Source organism: Urocitellus parryii, chromosome 6, assembly GCF_045843805.1.
Source record: "Urocitellus parryii isolate mUroPar1 chromosome 6, mUroPar1.hap1, whole genome shotgun sequence".
Taxonomy (NCBI): Eukaryota; Metazoa; Chordata; class Mammalia; order Rodentia; family Sciuridae; genus Urocitellus; species Urocitellus parryii.
In genome coordinates, this window is record NC_135536.1 from 70251902 (window position 1) to 70272254 (window position 20353).

Genomic DNA, 20353 nt, shown 5'->3' on the forward strand with positions numbered 1-20353 from the left:
TCACAGAACTGCTTCTTCAGCTCTCTTCTCCCTCGAAAATACTAAAACCTTTCCCATTACAGTAGCTGCTATACCAAGAAGACACTGATGATTCAAAAACCTAACTGCCGCTGCCCCCCATCTGAACTGTGTTTCTGACAAATAAGAATCTTTTCCCTAGATTCCCCTGAACTCATTATAGACTCCCGACTGGCCGGACTCCTGGACATTCCTCTTAAAAAGTCCTGTCAAGTCTGCCTCCTTTGTGTTTCCTTGACTCCATTCCCATGATCACTGCCTTGGGATCGACAGGCCCCTGGGTCAGCCTGCTTTTCAGATCTGCTACCTTGTCCCTCTGCAGAGGGCAACCAGAAATAGCCTTCTAAAGTGCAACGTTCTGTGGCTCCCTGACTTGAGATCTTTCACCTCCATGATTGAATCCTTAGCAAAGGACATTATGACTTCGTTTCTTCATCATACCTGTATTTCATCTCTTAAAATTCTGCTGTTTCCCAGGCATATCATGCAATTTTAAGCCTCTTTGACTCTGCACTGCTGTTACCTATGTGGGAAGTTATCTCCTACTTTGTGACTATGTATGTCCCTATACATCCTCAAAATGTAGCGCAGATAGCACCTCATCTGGGAAATCCATCCAATCTCCCCAAGACTCGATTATGGCTTTTTTTCTCTCTATCATATGGTGTCATAATGTGACCTTTAATGGTAGGCAATTAAAGAGTAGATCCACGTTTTGTTCTTCATTATCGGTGGACATCATTTACTGAATTTAATAATGAATTTACTGAATTTAACAATGCAAGATTACTTCAATATTACCATTCAAAATAGAAACAGCCAACGCCTGTGATTACGAAGGTCTATCTTTAATATTTGGAGGCCACTGAGTTTTGAAGATAGCACTTAAGGCATTTCTATTTTAAGTTGAAATGGCATTTCCATACATAGATAAACAAAAGAAAGAAAACAGCCGGTTTGCTCTCTCATAAAGTACACTCATGTTATGAGCATAACTTCCATGCTGGTTGGTAAATGTTTCTTAAAGCTCTGATGATTTCTGTTTTGAAAATTCCAGCCATGTGCAGCACACACAGGAAGAAAAACTAGGTGTTTCAGGGTGAAAGGATGGTTTTCATAAAATGCCACTGATGCAATGCCTTGTTGGTAAAGTGAAAGTGTAATGATTAAACGCCAACACAAGAGAAGCTGCATATTTCCATGGCTTGCTTTTTAACATAACCCATTTTAAACACATGCTCAGTGAGCTAATCTTTGGCTCCCTGATGCCCCAGGCTCTGACAGCTCTGTCTTATCGCACGGCAGGCTGCTCTGCAGAGAAGTTTAGCAGGCTAGCCCTGGCTCACACTGAACAGACCCTGCACAATTCCACTACCCTCTCCTCCAGCTCAGAGGCCCCATCCCTGCAGCCACTGACAGCTATCAGGAGCCCCTAACAGGAACTCTGCCTTTCTACAAACTCAGAAAAAAAAAAAGTGATAATGTTTCTATTTTTACAAAGATTTGATACAAAATTTCATTTTGATATCTGTAAGGAAAATATATACATATGCTAGCCTACTTGACCTCTTACATTGAGGACAGATCAATTGACAGTGATATAAGGCTACAGTTTTTAGTCAGGGGAGATTCTTCCCCTTACCCCCATGGAACCTTTGGCAATGTCTGATGACACTGGTTGTCACAACTGGGGAGGCACATCTGGCGTCTCCAGAGATGAGGCCAGGGGAGCTCCTAAACAGTCTACAGTGGGGCTGGAGTGCAGCTCCGTGGTTATAGTGTTTGCAAGTGTGAGGCTCTGGGTTCCATCCCTACCACTGCATAAACAAACAAACAAACAAACAAACAAGTAAAATCCTGAAATGCACAGGATAATCCCTACAAGAAAGAATTATCCAGCCCACATGTTAGTAACTGACAAACGACATTGCATTATACAAACCAGTGAGTCTTTAATTTTTTTTTTAACCACAAAGGATGAAAATTCCCACATCTCTAGATTACTAAAACTATCTGACCTACTGGTGAGGGTCAGTGTGGTGGGGGGTAAAGTTCTGTGCAAAGTGGCATGGAACTTTCTCTAGATCTAAAGCCCAAGGAAGGAGGGACAAAGTGAACCAGCAGGTCCTAGAGTCTACAGGCTTCTGGAAGAGAAACTTAAAGCCACTTCTAGGTCCACTGTGCCTCTTTTGTTCCTTAGTTTTCCTGCTTTTATCTAACTCAGTTTGAGCTGACTTTTGCCATGGGAAGACACATTAGTGAAGAAGGTCGAGGTTCATGGTGGGCTTGGGCTGGTTCCCAATTTCTATCACCTCAGAAAGCACCAAGGAGACTAATGGCTCTGTGCTCCCTGGGGGCAGAGGGAACCAGAGGAAATTTGAACAGGAAAGTGGCCAGAGCCAATTTGGGTGTTCCAAGATATGGAAAAAGAAATGGAAAAACATGCATGGGATAAAGGGACAGTTTGGCTGAAAGAACTCTCTTCTTTTGCTTCTATTGGGAATTATAGATCATTTTATGTTTAAAATGTCATATACCATGAGGATGACATTAAGAGGCTCTAGGAAGAATTCCACGTAAGCAGTAAACTATGACAGACCAGAAGCAAGCAGGAGTGAGTTCGAAATACAGCAGGCTCTTTTGCTAGACCAACACACTGAAAGTTAGGAGCTTCCCACAGAAGGGAAACAGAAACTCCCTGGGTGACCACAAAGGGAGGAAATGGAGGGTCTGCTGGGAAGACTGAGCCAAGGGACTAGGTTACAACAGAAGGCAGGGAAAGGAACCCTGGCAAGGAGGAGCAGAGTTGGTCTTTACAGCACACAGTCAATATGGGGGTGGGCAAGGGACGTGGACGGTGTCTTTGCAGCCTGGTGCAGAGGCTGCTGGTAAAACAGACCAGCCTACCCAGAGGGAAGGGGAAAATCATGCAGACAGCAAGGGTGATCAAGGGACTGCTCTTCCCATTATGCCTCTCTCTGTGAGCCCCCTCCCCCAACACCTGGGCAAAATAGAACCCAACACCACCCAGAGATACTGCCAAGCACTTCCACGCCCCTCTGGTCCCAACACAATGTCTTGTTAGTCTCAAATTCACCTCATCCTACCTAAAAATAAGGGTGCACTTAATATGCAAATGCAGCTTCAAGATAAGCCCCATGGGCCTCCTTCCAACCAGATGTCTTGCTCTGAGTCAGTCTTTAATGAAATGCCACCAGGACCGGCTACCCATAGAGGGTTACCAGCTGAGTCTTCTTTGTAGGACAGCCTGTTCCTGAGCTTCAGGCCTATAAACTCCCAGAAGAAGGTCAGTTACAAGAGGACAGGGATTCCCCTCTGCTGTGTGCAGTGCTGGACCTCAGAGTGTGAAGCCCTGCCTGTACCTCACAAGTACTCTGTCCACATGAGCTGAATAAATAAGCATTTCCTGGCCTTCTGTTGTAAGCTAACTATAATGGGCAATTCTCTAAACCTCCAGATACCCTAACTTGATGCTAACAGGGTTGTTCCAACTCACGAGAGGCCCTGGATTGTTCTGGGACCTACCAGAGACAGATATGACAGGTTCTTACCAGTGAGTAATTAATTAGAGAAAACTCAAAATTTCAAAACTAAAATATATTGCAGCCTCTAGTTTTGAACCAAGGTGGTAGGCTTTATACTGCATGATTCTTCTTTCAGGGTGGGGTGAACCCATGCTAGCCACCCACAGGTATTAGCTTCAGGTCCAGTCCAGACATCCCAGTTGGTCGAGGAAGTAGTCTACCCTGCTTCCTGTAGAAACACCTGTGGGTTGTACCCAAGGTGCTGCTTAAGGTTGAAGTCTTAGTTAGTTTTTTGGTCTTTAAGCACTCGGGCAGGAAGGCTGGCACACAGGTAGGCACTTCTCCAGAATTCAGGGTTATTTTCAACTATCTTTCCTCTGGTGGTATAAGGACTACACTTAGAACATGCAATCTACTGCACACTGCTACTTTACACATGTTGGTCTTTTCTTTCCTTCAAGACTAAGGAATAAAACAGCTGCTTCTTTTGCCTAACACTCACTCAGACCAACTTTTCACTAAGCTGCGTGGCACAGAGCTCATCTCCTTCTCACTCCGGAGAAGTCACTTATATTTCTATGAAGGACACTGCTGAGGGCAAGGTATCTCTAACTTTCTGTATCTTGCAGATTCTAAGAGCTTCCAATTGTGGTCAGGAAAAACCATGACCAAGCAATCGCCACCACCAAAAGCTTTCAGTCATCACGAACACATCACACATCGGGGCCACATCTGACCCTGGCAGAGTCTCAGTTACGTCAAGGGAAATTACACACACGTCCACAAACCATCTTAGCAAATGCCCAAGTGGCAGGTCTGTTCCACCTGTGAGTTGTCGTTGGTGACAGCCAGCAAGGAGGCCAGTTCCAATTGAGCAACCTCAAGGCCACTGTCTCAAACTCTTTTAACAGACCAAATATCTTGGCAGGCAGTCTTATCCAAAGAGACAGAGACAATGGAACAGTGTAGAGTTCAGCTTCTCTTTTTTACCATTCATTTTTGTGGCCCCATTTAGCAACAGAAAGTCTAGAAGCCTGAGAAGGCAGAAGACAAGGTCCCAAAAAATCCCCCCAGATCTGGAGCCTGGAGATAGTCTCTGTACATCTTGTCCCCAGGGATCTCAGGCTGAGAAGAAGGATGGTCACACATTTCCTCACCACCCCCCAAGAGCCAGATCCAGCCTGACTATGGATATAGACCCATAATTAATAATCTCAAAGAAAGATGAAACACTATTAAAAAGTTGGGAACATGCAGAGATGGGAAACACCATGTTCTGGCTCATTTTCTATTTTGATCTGAGCCAAAGGCAAACTATAACAAATGAACCATAAGCAGACCAAATTGTGTTTGTAGCAGTCATTGCTTAGGGAAAGGAGGAAACCTAGTTACAAACAGATAAGAGGAAATATCCTTAGGTATTTCATCAAAGTCCCCAAACTACATATTGTGAAAAAAACTGCTTTTATTCCTCCCTAATGATACTATCCTGCTCAGCTACACATATTTCAGAGAGAAGAGATTTCCTGCTGTGGTATAAAGGAAGTGACATATAAATAATTAAGCTGGACAGCCTGATCAAGAAATCCACATAATAGCTCTTGCTCGCTTTGTGATGTGGGGTAAATTGTTTAACTCCTCTGGACCCCAGTTTCCAGACCTTTAAAATGATCTTCCTAAATCACTTTAGGTATTGAATAAGACATTCTGTTCCACAGATATTCACGGAACACCGGTCTGCAGTTTTAGAAATATCATCGGTAATCAATAGAAGCACCTAGAATGTATGCTAGGGTCTCAGTGAACTGTTCTTTCATTTTTCAACCTTGGCTTTTGCAAATCCCACACCATTCAGGGTCAAAAAAATTAATAATCATCATCAAGCAACTCTGAGGAGGGTGACAGAGGCCTCTTGAGAACCCTTGCCTCTGCAGAGGGAAATGTTTTCCAGTTTGGGGCTGGACTTCTCTACTACCCTGCCGTCACGGGGCCTCTTCCCCGTGCCCAGGACATCACAGTAACTCACAATGCAGGAACAAGTGTGCCTCCTCCTCCCCCAATCCATCAGGAGGGCAGCAATTGGGACACCAACAGGCCCAGCCGTCCTGCAGATGCTCAGCCATCACATGAGAGGACATGGCAGCTGGGGCAGAACAGGGCTGCAAGCGAGCTGCTGTCCCCACATGCCTGTCTGCAGCCAGCCTGGGGAGCGTTTCTGGGAGTATTTCTGCCAACCATGAGGAAAAGGACACAGGTTTGGGAAGAGGAGCTTATCTGAGGTGGGGGCCGGGGGGTGCTTCCAGAGGACAAGTGGGCTCTGAGCCAAGCCAGAATTTCAAGCCAGAGCTCTTGCCCTGAAGGTTGCAGCAGCATTACTTTCCTGGGGAAAGGTGGACCCATGAATTCCGGGTCCAAGTGACTAAGCGCTGCACCTCTTCTCTCATTCACACACACTCCTTCGCTAATATTTAACCTAAAAACAATGGAGAAAACAATACAGAGGAAAGAATGTTACCCCTGAGTTCATGTGCTCAGGTCATTTCCCCAACATTTTTGAAGTCGACTGAAATCACTTGGGGCCGGCGTGTACATTGATGGTATTTAGTTCTCAAGATTCCTGGACACCCCGACCTTCAAAACTAGATTTCGGCTTTGCTGACCCACATTTGGGGTGTGGAAAGCTCTGATCCTGCCAGGAACGCCACCCTCGCAGGCTCACGCCCTGAGCACGCCTGTCGGCAGCCCAGGCAGAAGCCAGCAGAAGGGAGAGCTCTGGGCCTCGACCTTGCAAAGGGGGTCACAGCCGTCTGCAGCCCACCCTCAAGGCAGTGGATTTGTGCTCCAGTAACTTCCCAAGGAATGGGGCGTCCCTGGAGTCATCATCGGGGCCTGCTACGGCGCAGCAGTTCTCGGGCGCTGGGCAGAGTGTCTCGTGTTTTCCAAATGGAACCTTTGCTCCCATAAACTGGGTCTCTGAACAAAGACTAGAGCATCTGACCAATATTTACTTTGCCACTCCCCCTTCCTGCTACGGCCCTGTCTTTGTTCCTTCCTCTCTCCCCTCCCCACTCCCCCTTCCTCCCTTGGCATCAGCTGAGACTCCAGCAGGAGAACCCAAGTGGAGAGCCCATGGGAGGAGGGCAGCCGAGACCCAGATTCCAGGCCATAAATGCCAGGAGGCTCAGCTGCTGACACAACAGTCTCTGATGAGGATAAAAGGAGTGTGAAGAGAGTTTAGCTGGAAGCAGGAGGAGGGAGGCAGCATTTCCTAGGCCCAGAACCTTAAAGACCAAGAGCCCTCCTCCCTGACTGAAGGTGTTTTTTTTTTTTTTCCTTCCCATCCCCATCTTTTTTTTATTTCATTTAATTTATTTATTTATTTATTTATTTTTTAGTTTTCGGCGGACACAACATCCTTGTTTGTATGTAGTGCTGAGGATTGAACCCGGGCCGCACGCATGCCAGGCGAGCGCGCTACCGCTAGAGCCACATCCCCAGCCCCCCATCCCCATCTTTAAGAAAAACAATCACACTACCAAATTTGATAAATAGAAAAAAGAAAAAAAAAATCCATAAGTCCACTACTTCAATACAGTCTCTGATCGTCACTGGCATAATTCTTTGCCAGTCCTTGTTTGTTTGTTTCTTGGGGAGGGCAGGTTCACCAATATGCCATCTTGGACAGAACTTGATATGAATTTCTCAAATTCATAAATTCTATATTTTTTTCTTGGGTTCTAACCTCCTAGTGTTGGATGTTGGACAAGTAACTTAACTCTTCAGTGTTTTGCTTCACTATTTGACAAAAATGAAGAGAATGATGACACATATCTTATTAGGCTATTGTGAGGATTAGACGAAAAGAATAATACGTGACAGGTGCTCTCGACAATGTCGGAACATAATAATTAACTGCTTAATATGTAACATACACTAACATAATAATATACAATAAAATCTTTTTTATTATGTTGTCTCCTTTTATTGGTTAAAAATCCTTGACAAGTAGTGTATGTGGGTGAACGTGTAAATACATGTATTTTTTGTGTGTTTGGTCCTGGGATTGAGCCCAAGACCTTGCACATGCTATACCATTGAGCTAGATCCCCAGCCCAGTCTATTATTTAAGTATGCCCCTATTGCTGGATGCTGAAGTTATTTCTAACATTTTCCTATTATAAATAATGCACTGAAGCCAACACAATCTTGAACAGAGCCAGAGACGTCACCCTACCCAACTTCAAAATCTACTCTCCAGATTCAGCAGTCAAAATAGCATGACACTGACATAAAAATAGACACAAAGATCAATAAACAGAATACAGAGCCCAGAGACAGACCCACACATTTATGGTCAATTGTTTTTACACATGGGGGGAGGGCAGTCTCCTTGATAAATGTTGGGAAAATTGGATACCTACATGTAGAAGAATGAAACTAGGTCCTTATCTCACACCAGATACAAAAATCAACTTAGTATGGATTAAAGACTTAAAATATAAGATCCCAAACTGTAAAACTACTACAAGAAAATATAGGAGGAAAGCACCATGATGTTGATCTCATCAATAACTTTCTATTAAGAAAGTTTTGGCCCCAAAAAGTTTTGGCCCCAAAAGCACAGGCAATGAAAGCAAAAACAGACAACAGGATTCAGTCAAACTAAAAATCTTTGGTGCAACAAAGGAAACTATTGACAATGTGAAGAGGTCACAGGGAGAAATATTTGCAAATCATGTATCTGATAAGGAGCTAATATCCAAAATATACAAGGAATGCAAACAACTTAATAGGAACAAAATAAACAACTCAATTGAAAATAAGCAAAGAATCTAAACAGACATAAAAATAGCCAATAGGTGCATAATAAATGCTCAGCATCACTAATCATCAGAGAAATACAAGTTAAAGTCACAATGAGATATCACCTCCTCAAAAAGATGAAAGATGACACAGCCGGCAATGATATGGAGGAAAAGGAATCCTTGCACACTGTCGATGAGAATGTAAGTTAGCCCACCACTATGGAAAATGGTACCATGGAACTTACCATATGATCCATATTACCAGGCATACATTAGAAGAAAATGAAATCAGTATGTTAAAGATAGCTATACTTTCTTGCTCACTGAAGTGTTATTCACAATATGGATGAATGAATGAGGATACGGATGAATGGACAAAGAACATTTGGAATTTCAACATGACAGAATCTTATTCAGCTTTTAGAAAGAAGGAAATTCTGTCATTTGTAACATCACAGATGAACCTGAAGGACATTAAGTGATATAGGCCTGGCACAAAAAGAGAAATACTACATGATTTCTCTTTTATGTGGAATCTGGGAAAGTGTCAAAGTAACAACTGAAAATTAAGCATCTTTATGCATAACATTTATTCTTTACACCATTGCCACAGACTAGATTGTCAGAAATAAAATCAACAGATCCAAGAGTACAGTTTATGAGTCTTGATAGAGATCATCAAATTCTTCACAAAATATTAAAGTTTATAATGCTATCAGAAATGTATGAAGGTGCCAATTTAACTATATGCTTGCAAACAATATGTACTCTAATGAAAAAAATCAGGTGGTAAATGTATGGGCTTATCAATCTATGTAGAAAACTCAATATAGTCTCTGATGTTTGAAATTTGCTTTTTTTTTTTTTTTTTGGCTAAGAACAAAAGAAGCTCCAAAATTCCTACCTGGGGGTGCTCATGATTGCCTCTCTGTGGGGGACTTTGCTGGCCACTGGGAAGCCTCAGGGCACCTGTCTTTGGCACGGGTAAGGGGGTGGTTGAGGTTACAATGAGTTGACTTGCTCTACTCTGGAGCAGCACTTCACACTGTGTAGGAAGCATTTCTGGTTCATTTCCTCACTTGACCTCAGGGCGATTCTGCTTCCCTTTTCATCATGGGAACCTTAGGACTCCAATGAATTTCAGGACAGAGTCAAGCTATTTAGATGGAGGGGAACAAAGCTAGGATGGAACTCAGGTCTTCTGATCCCAGAAGCAATGCTGTTTCAATCTCAGAAGTTTGGAGGAGGCACATAAACAACTGCTAGGTCAACCCCAAAATGTGGTGTAAGACTTCAGATGACCAAAGGGTCAGAGTCAGTCTGGCCCACCTTGTCTCCACACCTACAGTCCAGGGACCCTCCGCAATGCAGATTCCACAGGGCTGGACACCAGGGAATCCTTTTCCTACAAGGGCCTTCCCAGGGAAAGACGATCAGACAGCTGGGGAGTGACTCCAGGGCCTCCCCTAGACTCTTTCTCAGCTCTGCAGGGGAGTCTCCTCTGGGACAACATTAAACACTGAGGAGTCTCCCTTTCAAGAAGCCAGGGCCCCGAAGAACTGAGTAGTTAAAAAGGCATCATCTGCTGTCATTTCTCAAAGCAACCAACATTTTCTGTCTTTTAGAGTTTGCTTTATAACAGTGAATGGGGATAGTTCCTGAGGATTTCTTGCAGATGGACACACAGTAAAGAAATGCCATGTACACTGACACTGTGCAGACTCATAAAACTTATGAACCCGGGAGAAGAAAAATGAGAACAGCAATCTACCTTAGCATGAGAAAAACTCAATTGATTCTTTCAAGATGGTTCCTACCATTTCATTTATCATCTAAATTTAAAGCAGGGGAAAATTCCCTTTATCCTTTGGGTTAGACACATGTATCGCAATGCATATATTTTTAAACCCCAATGGCAGTCACATGTGTTTCATATTTCTCTGGTGGAGAAATAAAAATCACTTTGCAGTAACGACTGCCACCTTGTGGCCAAACATCAGACTTTCACTAGGAAAAAAAAATACACTACATGCCAGTAGAGGCTTGAGCTGCTAAACTCTGGGAATCCCATGGGGCTGCTAAAATTTATAATCGTATATTGTATAATTTATACCTTTTCTTGGAAAACTATGCATTCTGTAGTCTTTGGGTTCCTAATTTGTCCCAGGTTGGTTTCTTGTTCTCTACTGTAACATGATGTAACTATTGGTGAGACATTTGACTGCTTATACAGAATCACGAGGATTTTCTTTTATAAGTAAAATACCCTTGAAGTTGGGTCAGACATACTTCTTTATTTGCCTGAATCAGTTCTAACTTGAGTTTTTGTTTGTTTTCAGTGTTGGGGATCAAACTTAGGGACTTGTGTGTGCTGGGCCAGGGCTCTACCACCAAGCTATGTCCCCAGCCCATCAACTGGAATTTAGATTAGGGTCCCTAAATACCAGTCAACTGCCTGACTCAGGGTTATCATCCAGTTACAACTATTAACCTAAAATCATAGGAAACCACCCAATCTGTTTGTCAGACCCTAGGCAAGGCAATCTGAGCGATAACCCAGATCTGCTGCATGATTCATGGTATTCACCGTGGTCTTCAGGAGGATGGAGCCTGATATCCCCGCAGACAACCTGTCTGATCTTTCAGTTGTCTCTCCCAGACCCCAAAATGTCACCCCACTCTTCTCCAAGAAAACAGCTAGATGAGGGGGGGGGGTGAGGATGGGCGAAGGGCTTGCATTGGCAAAGACGGGGCACAGAATATTGTTTGGAGGATATTCCAGGTAGCAGTGGAAGGCAGGGAACACTGCAGCTCTAAAGGAACTGAGGACCCTGGAGATGGGAAAAAAGAATTAGGGGCAAGGTGGCAGGTCAGTCCCAGGACATCAGAGCCACTGAGGGCCACTGACAAGGAGGCGGTCGTCTCATAGAGCCTAGACCATGAAGCGCGAGGTGCAGAGGGAGGCTGGAGAAGCCATCAGCCGTCTCCCCCGTCCTTTCCAACACTTAGGCAGCATGGGAATGCACACTCTGCATGCCCTTTAATGCATCCTCCTGTCTCCAAGTTCCAGTCTTCCCCATTCCACCTGTTCTCCAGTCTGCACATATCCCTTCCCAATAAATGCAAGTGATCCTTAAACAGTAGACTGTGCAGTCTCACCCTCAGTCAGAGAAATGCAAGCTAGACCTTCAAAGATACCATTTTTAAAAAGCTCCCAGGTCACCAAAGCAATACATAGCATGCTGTGATGGGAAGGTGAGGGTAAGAGGCTTCCTCACTCACACTTTGGGAGTGTGAACTCAAAAAACACAGCACAGCAAGTGGTAATAAAGAGAAGGTTAAATAACACACAACAAGTGGGGGAGGGAAGAACAGAGTTTCAGTGGATTAGACAAAGGGGAATGAAAGGAAGAGAGGGGAGATGGGAATAGAAAAGACAGTAGAATAAATCAGACATAACTCCTTTGTTCATATACGAGTACACCACCAGTGAAACTCCACATCATGTACAACCACAAGAATGGAATCCTAATTAAAATAAGTTATACTCCATATGTGTAGATTATGCCAACATACACTCTACTGTCATGTATATCTAAAAAGAACAAAAAAAAACACACAAAAGAACATGTTAAATAAAACGTGGCAAGTCCTTAAAATGGAATGGAATATCATACAGTCATTAAAAATTAAGCAGCTGGGTGTGCACAAATATAGAACAAGCTCCAAGACATACTATTATATTAAAAATAAAGAACAGAATCATGATGAAGTATATGACTGCTTTTGATTTTTCTAAAAAAATAAACATGCATGCATATAGGTGGTATGCATGTTTTTTATGAACAAAACATTCTCTGAACAGCTACACATGAAACTAATAAATACTATTTCTTTTGGATAAATGATACAGATATTTGGAGGGTGCTTGTATATTGTAAGAAATTAGTTTCTTACAGTTAAGTAAATGCAATCTGAAAAATCATCACTCTGCTTCAATTTATTCCATGACTTTCCATTGCGCCTAAGATTAAAATCCAAACTCCTTAATGCATCCTCAGTTCCACCAGGCTCCTCCCCAGCCTCAGTACCCCACACGTACTGAGCTGTATTCACACCTGACGTTCTCCCTCACCTCCAGATTTGTGTGCACTGTTTACCAGACATGGCGTATGCACCTTTATTCTCTTTGCCTAAGTAATTCAATTTACCCTTCTGGTTCCAGCTTCACTGTTAATTTTTGTAGAACTGTGCATCAGCATCTCTGACCAGGTGAGATGCCCCTATTCCACTCCCAGGGCACCTTTTACTTCCCTGATGGGGCAGACCCAGAAGCCACTCTCCCAGAATGCCTTTTGACAGCAAGAAATTCCGACTCATCCATCAGAATCTTGGTCTCCTCTCAGGGTCCATTTCCATTCTTACCAATACCAGAAACTCAAATTTTGAGCCCAATTCTAAATAAGCAGCAGAGTTCCCTGCCTCAGGATGAACTGAGGTTGACGTTTATCTTGACCAGATATTTGTTCTTCCAGCCTCCCTTGTTACTAAGATTAATGGGCCTACATCTAGGAAAAGTCTTGTCTCCCTGATTAAAGAAGGGTGGTCCATGCAGCCTTTTGGTCTCTGCCTCTGTACTTCCTGCTTTGGTCATGTGAGGGTGTGATATTGAGGGATGCTGCAAATACCCTGAGACCCCTGAGGGGAAGACAGGCTCAATGTCACTGGGCAATGAATGCGATCTTAGCATTGTTACCATCAGACTTCTCATCACATGAAATAAAGAACAAACTCTGCATTAATGAAATGAACCCATCCTGTTTCTGTTTCAACCACTTTTGGTTGGGTATTCCATTAACCACAGCCAAAAGCATTCCTAATTGCCTTAACCCTGATAGGGCAGACTCGAGTCCCAAAATCAGTCCGTGGCATCAATCAAAAGGTTTTGTTTGAGGCTGGGAAAAATGCCTCAGGATATTCCAAATCAGGGTGCCCTCTTGGGACTACTCTCTCAGAAGACAATATTTTTCAGACCCCTCTTCTGACCTCTTGTGCCTATGTCTGGAGTAAAATCAAGGCCAAATTCATCAAGAAAAATCAGCCTAGAACATTTACCCTATTCTTGGTCTTTGTAACCTTCACTCTGCTAGAGAAAACACATAGGAAGAGTTCTTCATTCTTAGGACACACACCTTTCCCAGGACAACATGAAGGAAGGAGAGGTGAACTCATTAGTTTCTCTCTTTTCCCAGAGGCTGCCAGAAGTCCCCAACGTCTTTGGATGGTCCTACGTTCAGAACCATTCCAAAAAAAATTTCTGATCCTCAACTTTATAAAATCTTCAAAATCTTATTATCTCAACTCCAATGATGGAGGCTGCAGAGTCAGTGAACCCGAGCGGTACTTACAGGGGTCTGGAAGCAGCAGAACAACTGGGTGAGGAAGGGGTGATTGCGGGCCAAAGACAGGATCCTCTTCTCAGTCATGGTGCATTCCACATCGTCATCCTGGAGGATCACGTCCTTCTTCAGCACCTTCACGGCATAGAGGTCTCCTGTTTCTTTTATCCTTGCAAGCATCACCTAGGGCAAAGCAGGAGGGAGTGTGAGGGAGGCCTCTGTGGGTTCTTAGTGTAGGGGCACACAAGTGGATGGGTATACACACAGACACACATAAAGAACACACATATAGCATGCTTACTTTAACCCAGACAGTTCAAAACCCATCAAGACTCACCTTCCCAAAACTCCCCTTCCCCAACACTCGGATGAATTCGAAGTTGTTGATACCAAATCGGTTGGAAGAATTAACCCCAACCCCATTTCCTTCTTTGGTGCCATCCTTTCCCTGTCTTCTTAGGGTCGATCTAGAAACGAGTTTCTGCAAAGAGAAAGAATATGTTGAGTCATAAATTACAGTGTGAGCATGAAGTATGCTTGGATGGAGAAGGCCTCACTGGGGGCATTCCTAACCTTCTATCCAGCACATGTGGATAGCTGGATCAGCTCAGCTGAGCTGATGATCAAGTTCTGCAACTCAACACTACCTTAGCAGCAACTTCTGGATTGTGCCTACTGCTATGTGGAAAAAAAATCATCATAAAATATATCTAAGCCAGGAATTTGCAGCTCAAATGGAATGTATGGAAACATGGATGGATGCCTTAGGCTGGTCCCTCTGTGTTCTTTGCTGTGGCTTTTCATAGGGCTGTTGGAGTCTAGGAGCGCCACCTAGTGTCCACTTCATGCAAAGAGCGGTTTTCATGTTGGTGCAGAGGATCAAGTTCCTGCAAAGTTTTTTTGATTTATTTTTTTACTACTTTTTAGTTGTTGATGGACCTTTATTCCATTTATTCTATTTGTTTATATACGGTGCTGAGAATCTAACCCAGTGCCTCACACATGCTAGGCAATCGCTCTACCACTGAGTCCCAGCCGTGATGCCAAGTTTTTAATACAGAATTTTAAATTATATGAGAGAAGTGAAAATTCAATGTGAAAATTGGAAGAATTATAAAAGGTCCAAAGGATAAAATTTTAAATACCTAAAATTTCATCAGCCACTTCTCAAAACATATTCAATTTAAAAACAAAGAGACATGCATATTTTCATACTTTAGTAAATTTTTAAAAACATAATTATGTTTTATAACACATTTTTTTCTTTAAAAATTGGTGATGTGTATTTTACATATCTTTAAGGATCCTTTCAGAATATGGAAGTTATTTATTTATTTATTTACTTATTTACTTATTTATTTATTGTGGTGCTAAGGATGGAACCCAGGATCTCATACCTACTAGCAAAGTGCTCTGCCACTAAGTTATATCCCCATCCTTAGGACATGAGCATTTAATGGCTGTTCAATAATTCATTTTATGGACATATCATTATTTATTTAGTAATTTCCTTATTATTGAAAATACAGGCCATCTTCCATTTTTTAAACCACAGTGTACATAATACATGCACTCATACCATAGTGAACATACTTATATGCAAATCTTCAAAATAGGGTGGTTAATGAGTTCAGGCTCTGAAGGAAGCTGCCTGGGTTCAAGTAACTGCTCTGCAACCTAACCTGTGACCTTGAGCCAGTTACCTTACCCAGCCTCAGTTTCCTCTTCTGACAAAATTTCAGTTATAGCATCTGCCATATAAGTTATCGTGAGAAACAAATGAACATGTAGCACAGATTGGTGCCTGTAAGTCAATACACTTCAGCCATGCCGTCATTACCATTATCTATTTTTTTCAAGTAACTTTTTGGAAATGAAATCTTTTAGGCCAAAGTATGAACTTGGAAGACTTCTGATACATAGCCAACTTGCACTCTACAAAGATGGGCCAATTTACGTATCCACCAGCTTCAGTTTCACCGCCCTGCACCAGCAGTAAATGTGGTCACCTTGGTCAGCTCCTGGATCCTTGATGCCCCTTCACAGAGAGGAGCTACCCAAAGGCAGGTGACTTTTGCAATTGCCCACTTTGGGACATTTATAAGGCAATCTACCACAAGATAACAGATCAAAATCTAACACCCTGAAGATTTTGACCTATTTAGCTACAAAAAGCTTATCTGGGGCAGCTTCTAACTATTGATGCCAATAAACTACTGTTCAGCTGCCTGAAACTTCAAGGGTTTTATTCAACCCCATAAAATAGTGATTGCAGACACAAAATGGGTATCTTAAAAATTCAGTGGTTTTAACAGTTCCTCCTTTAAATCTCTCATTACAGTTTTTTCAAAGATAGAAAAGTGGTACCAGCTTAAATTTCACTTCCTTCACTTATATACTTTGCCCTGTTGGGTGTGCAACAGCTAGAAAACTCCAAGGCTGTGTTTCTCAATCTTTTTTTTAAAAAAAAAAAAAACACATTCTTCTCTTTTTTTAGACTTAAAGTTCTCCTTTTAATGTTGTAAAGTCATATAGCAAGTAATCCTGATTTTCCTAGCATAACATTAACTAGCATAACATTAAAGATACTTGGTTCAAACAAGAAGGGATACTATCCACGTTTAGAGTTTGTATCATTTGGCCTATGTCATTCCCTCTGTGCTTTAGAAGCCCCTGGCTCAGGCTGAAATCCTCAATGTCCTCTCTTTAGGAACAGCTGTCTTATGCACTAGAAATCCCTCTCACTGGTTTAACATCCTATATGCCTCTCCCCATAAGACAGATGGACTTGGAATTTTCTGGTAACTTTCGTCAAATCAAGAAACACCTTGTCAATCCCTTGTCTACTAGACAGAAGCCTTTCACTTAAAAAGGAAATGAGCTGGTTAGTGTTGACATTTTATAAGTTACTAAGAACTTCACAGTGATTGCACTTCCCTTCCCACATACCCAGAGATTAGGCAATAGTTTGATTTAGAATTTTCCAGAACCATGTATAAGGCTACACCTTACAGATCTCACAGCCATACAGCCATGGCTATTTCTCTGCAGACGCTGGCCAGGAAGGCAGCAATAAGAATGTGCCTGGGAAGCAGCCAAGGCTCTAGCCGACAGAGGTCACCCAGGGAGCCTGCATGACAAAACACATCCAGGGCCACTGACCAACTCCACCCACTCCACAGAGCCCAGAGGAAGGAACTCCTGTCAGTTGCTGAATGCAAGAGATAAATTCACAGTCCATAAACAAAAATTGCAGAGCTATTAGACTTCAGGGCAGTGGAGAACCACAGAGATTTTCAAGTTCAACCCCTTCAGAGAGGAGGAAGTTGAGGCTGGTGGCTACTGATCAACTCTCCTGCCCAGTCCCTAGACAAGGGCATAACCAAGGCTGCTGAGTTCTAAGCTTTTCACTTGACCATACAGACAGTAAGATGATTCTTTTCTTTCTTTCTTTCTTTCTTTCTTTCTTTCTTTCTTTCTTTCTTTCTTTCTTTCTTTCTTTCTCTCTCTCCCTCCCTCCCTCCCTCCCCCCCCTCTCTCTCCCCCCCCCCTTCCCTGCTTTGTGGCTGTATAACCAATGTGATCCTGCAATCTGTACACGTGGAAAAATGAGAATTCATACCCCATTTGAATCAAATGTATGATATGTCAAGATCATTGTATCGTCTTGAGCAACTAATAAAAAAAAGAAAGAAAGAAAACAAAAATCTTTCTGCTACCTCCTGGTATCTCTGCGTGGTTGTTATTTCTAGTAGCATAACTATACATAAGCTCTTATTTGTAGAACAAAATGCTTTTTTAAAAATGCAAAACCTCTGTTTAATGTATCTGCTGAGAATAGAAACTTTGATGGTGGGGGTCACCACATCTAACAACTTTTAAATTGCAATACATGAAAAGAAGCAAAGTCTCACCGAGGTTGGAGAGATATTTCCAGGCTGGAGACCCATCCCTGCCAGGGTCTTGGCAAGCTCCACCGCATTTACCCCACAGTTAGGGGCCACATTTGCTTGACATCGAATATGTACATTCATTTTGCATACTGGAGGGAGAGGAAAATAAAACACACAGTCAGAAAAGAGCCAGGTTAACATGTGCTTTAACAGAGAAACTTTACAACCTGAATGATGAGGACAAAGGAATTATGCAAGACGAACACTGTCATCTCATAAAATTAAACTCACACTTGTAAAAATTCCTGACATTTTTATCTATTTCTGTTTCGTGCAGAAGCAGAAATCCTGGTCTTCGAAAGAAGAAAAGATTTCAAATATATTTTAATTCTATCGTGACTTGATGAAACATATTCATCTAAATTACAAGTAACAGTCATTTCTGACTTCCCTTCGTGATCCAATATGAAGACAGCTCACAAATAAAAAGAAGGATGTCCACTGACTACTCTTTTCCTTCTCTCTCTCAACAGTGAAATGAAAGGCAGAAGTCTAAATGCCACAATAGAGACCACTGTTCAAACAGGATGGAAATGGTGTTTCTGAGAGAAGAGCCAGCCGTGACGTCAAGTTTTCTGAGTATTGTTGTGGGTGGGCAGCTCTCAGAGCTCAGCCACACATCCTGTGGGGCTGTGGTTCTGAGAGTTTGCAGCCTGTAGTTCTAACTGTTTTATGGCAGAAGAAAAAGGCAATTTTGCAAACGTTTGAAGACCAGGGTAAATGGCAGGTGGAAGAAACAAGCAAAGTGAGCTTTTCCTTGTGCTCAGGAAGCTGACTTGGGACATTGAAGGCTCTGAGGTTCAATCAGGAGAAATAAATTCTCAGACAGACTCTTTTTCTTAATTTTTTAGTTTTAGATGGGCACGATACCTTTATTTTATTTATTTATTTTTATGTGGTGCTGAGGATGGAACCCAGTGCCTCAAACATGCTAAGCAAGTGCTCTACCCCTGAACTACAGCCCCAGCCGCTCAGAGAGATTCTTGACATGGGCCCTGCTGATGGGAAGTAGAACTGAAGCTACATGCAACCAATTTCTGTTTTATGGAGTCAGCCCTTCTTTGGGAGCATGCACAAACCCAGGTTTTATGGGACTTGAATTGTTGCAATTTAGGAAGCCCTAAGAAAAACCATGCTAAATGAAGTAGAGAGGGAATCTTAAATTTAACCTTCATAGCTTCATGGAAAACTCACCTCTCTCAGGAAGACTAGAGCAGACACAAAGGCGTACAAGTGGCCTTTCAAAGCCACCTCAGGACGATGAAAACAAACATTACAGGAGCTAGAGCACTGCAAGCTTGAGGCCCTCAGGCCACCAGGTACAAAAGCAATGCAGATGAAGCCCTGCATGGCTCTGCACACAAGCAACAACCCAGGAAAGCAGACAGTGACTGGCGGGTTGGACACTCACACCTAGGTGAGACCATCAAGCTGAGGTCAAGCAGCAACAAAACCCCAAACTCTAAAAATTATACATGAGCAAGCTGTTATTTTGGTTTTGCAAAAAAAAAAAAAAAAAAAAATGATTATTAAACGGTGTTCTAAAAAGGTAGAAGAATTTGCTCTTTTAAATGACATGTGATTGATCCTTTTGTCTACAGAAGCAGGTTTGGTAAGTCTAGGCAGTAAATAGAAGTTGGTTAGACAGACACACACACACACACCAATTCTACCTCCTCCATTGCTCCCCTGGCCCAGAGACTCAGGAGGCATCTAATGAGGCTTCAGGTGCAACCCACAACAGAACATTATGTCTCAATGGGAGATGACTCAAGGCTAATTCATTATAGGACAAGGGTCAGCCCTCAATGCCATAGAGCCTTTGCAAGGGCAAAAGCTCCAAAAGGTGCTGAGCCCAGTTGGTAAGATGCAAGCCCACAACCAAAGCTTCAGTGTTCTCTATTCCACCTACTCTCCAACCTCCTTTAAAGAACTCTTGCAGAAGACCTAGGGCAGCTCCTGCTAGGCTTTGACAACTCCATTCCTCTTATTTCTGGTGAGGGCATCAGACCTACTCTCCCACCAGTTCTTACTCATAATGAAATCTTCTCTCTTGGCCATCTCACCTCTCACCTCCTACCATCTTCCACCTCTAACCAACATCCCATTTTTCTTCTTTCAAATACCTATTTAAAAACATAATGCCTTATCTGCACTCAACAACAATTAGATGACAGGCAGCTAGATCATTGAATTTAACATTTGGCTTAATGTTCTATGTTAATTTAGGGATCGGATATAGTTCTTTTCACATGCTTGACAAGGGGCACATAATATAAAACTACTAAGATGCTAACATACAACATATCTAAAACTCTCAGTCCTAGGACAGATACTGAGCCTACAGAACTAGGAAATCTAGTAGGATGATGTTCCCATGAAGAAGTGGGTACCCAGAACCTCAACATCTCACTTTTACACTGAAGTCCTTGTCGCATTATGCCCCAGAGCAGGGAGCCACAGTGATCACAAAACGTTGGCACTTTGTAGTTGTGGATGCTGAATTTGTGTGGGATGTTGATTCCAAACCTCTGTTCAGCAATCTGGAGGGGAAAAAATCCCGAGAGGACAAGAATTAAAATTTCAATATCAACTCTTTTATAAAAAGGATAACAGGAGCCTACCAAATGCAA

General features: G+C 42.6%; 1 protein-coding gene across 1 annotated transcript in view; it reads right to left on the bottom strand.

Annotated features, from left to right (window-relative positions):
• Positions 1–20353, bottom strand: part of Prkch (protein kinase C eta) — a 215903-nt gene that overhangs the window by 78035 nt on the left and 117515 nt on the right. The window contains exons 6-9 of the mRNA XM_026385188.2: positions 20134–20263; positions 17682–17809; positions 14105–14248; positions 13777–13950 (exon numbers count right to left, since the gene is read on the bottom strand). Of these exons, the coding sequence (XP_026240973.1) occupies positions 13777–13950; positions 14105–14248; positions 17682–17809; positions 20134–20263 (576 nt within the window). The remainder of the gene's footprint in view (positions 1–13776; positions 13951–14104; positions 14249–17681; positions 17810–20133; positions 20264–20353) is intronic.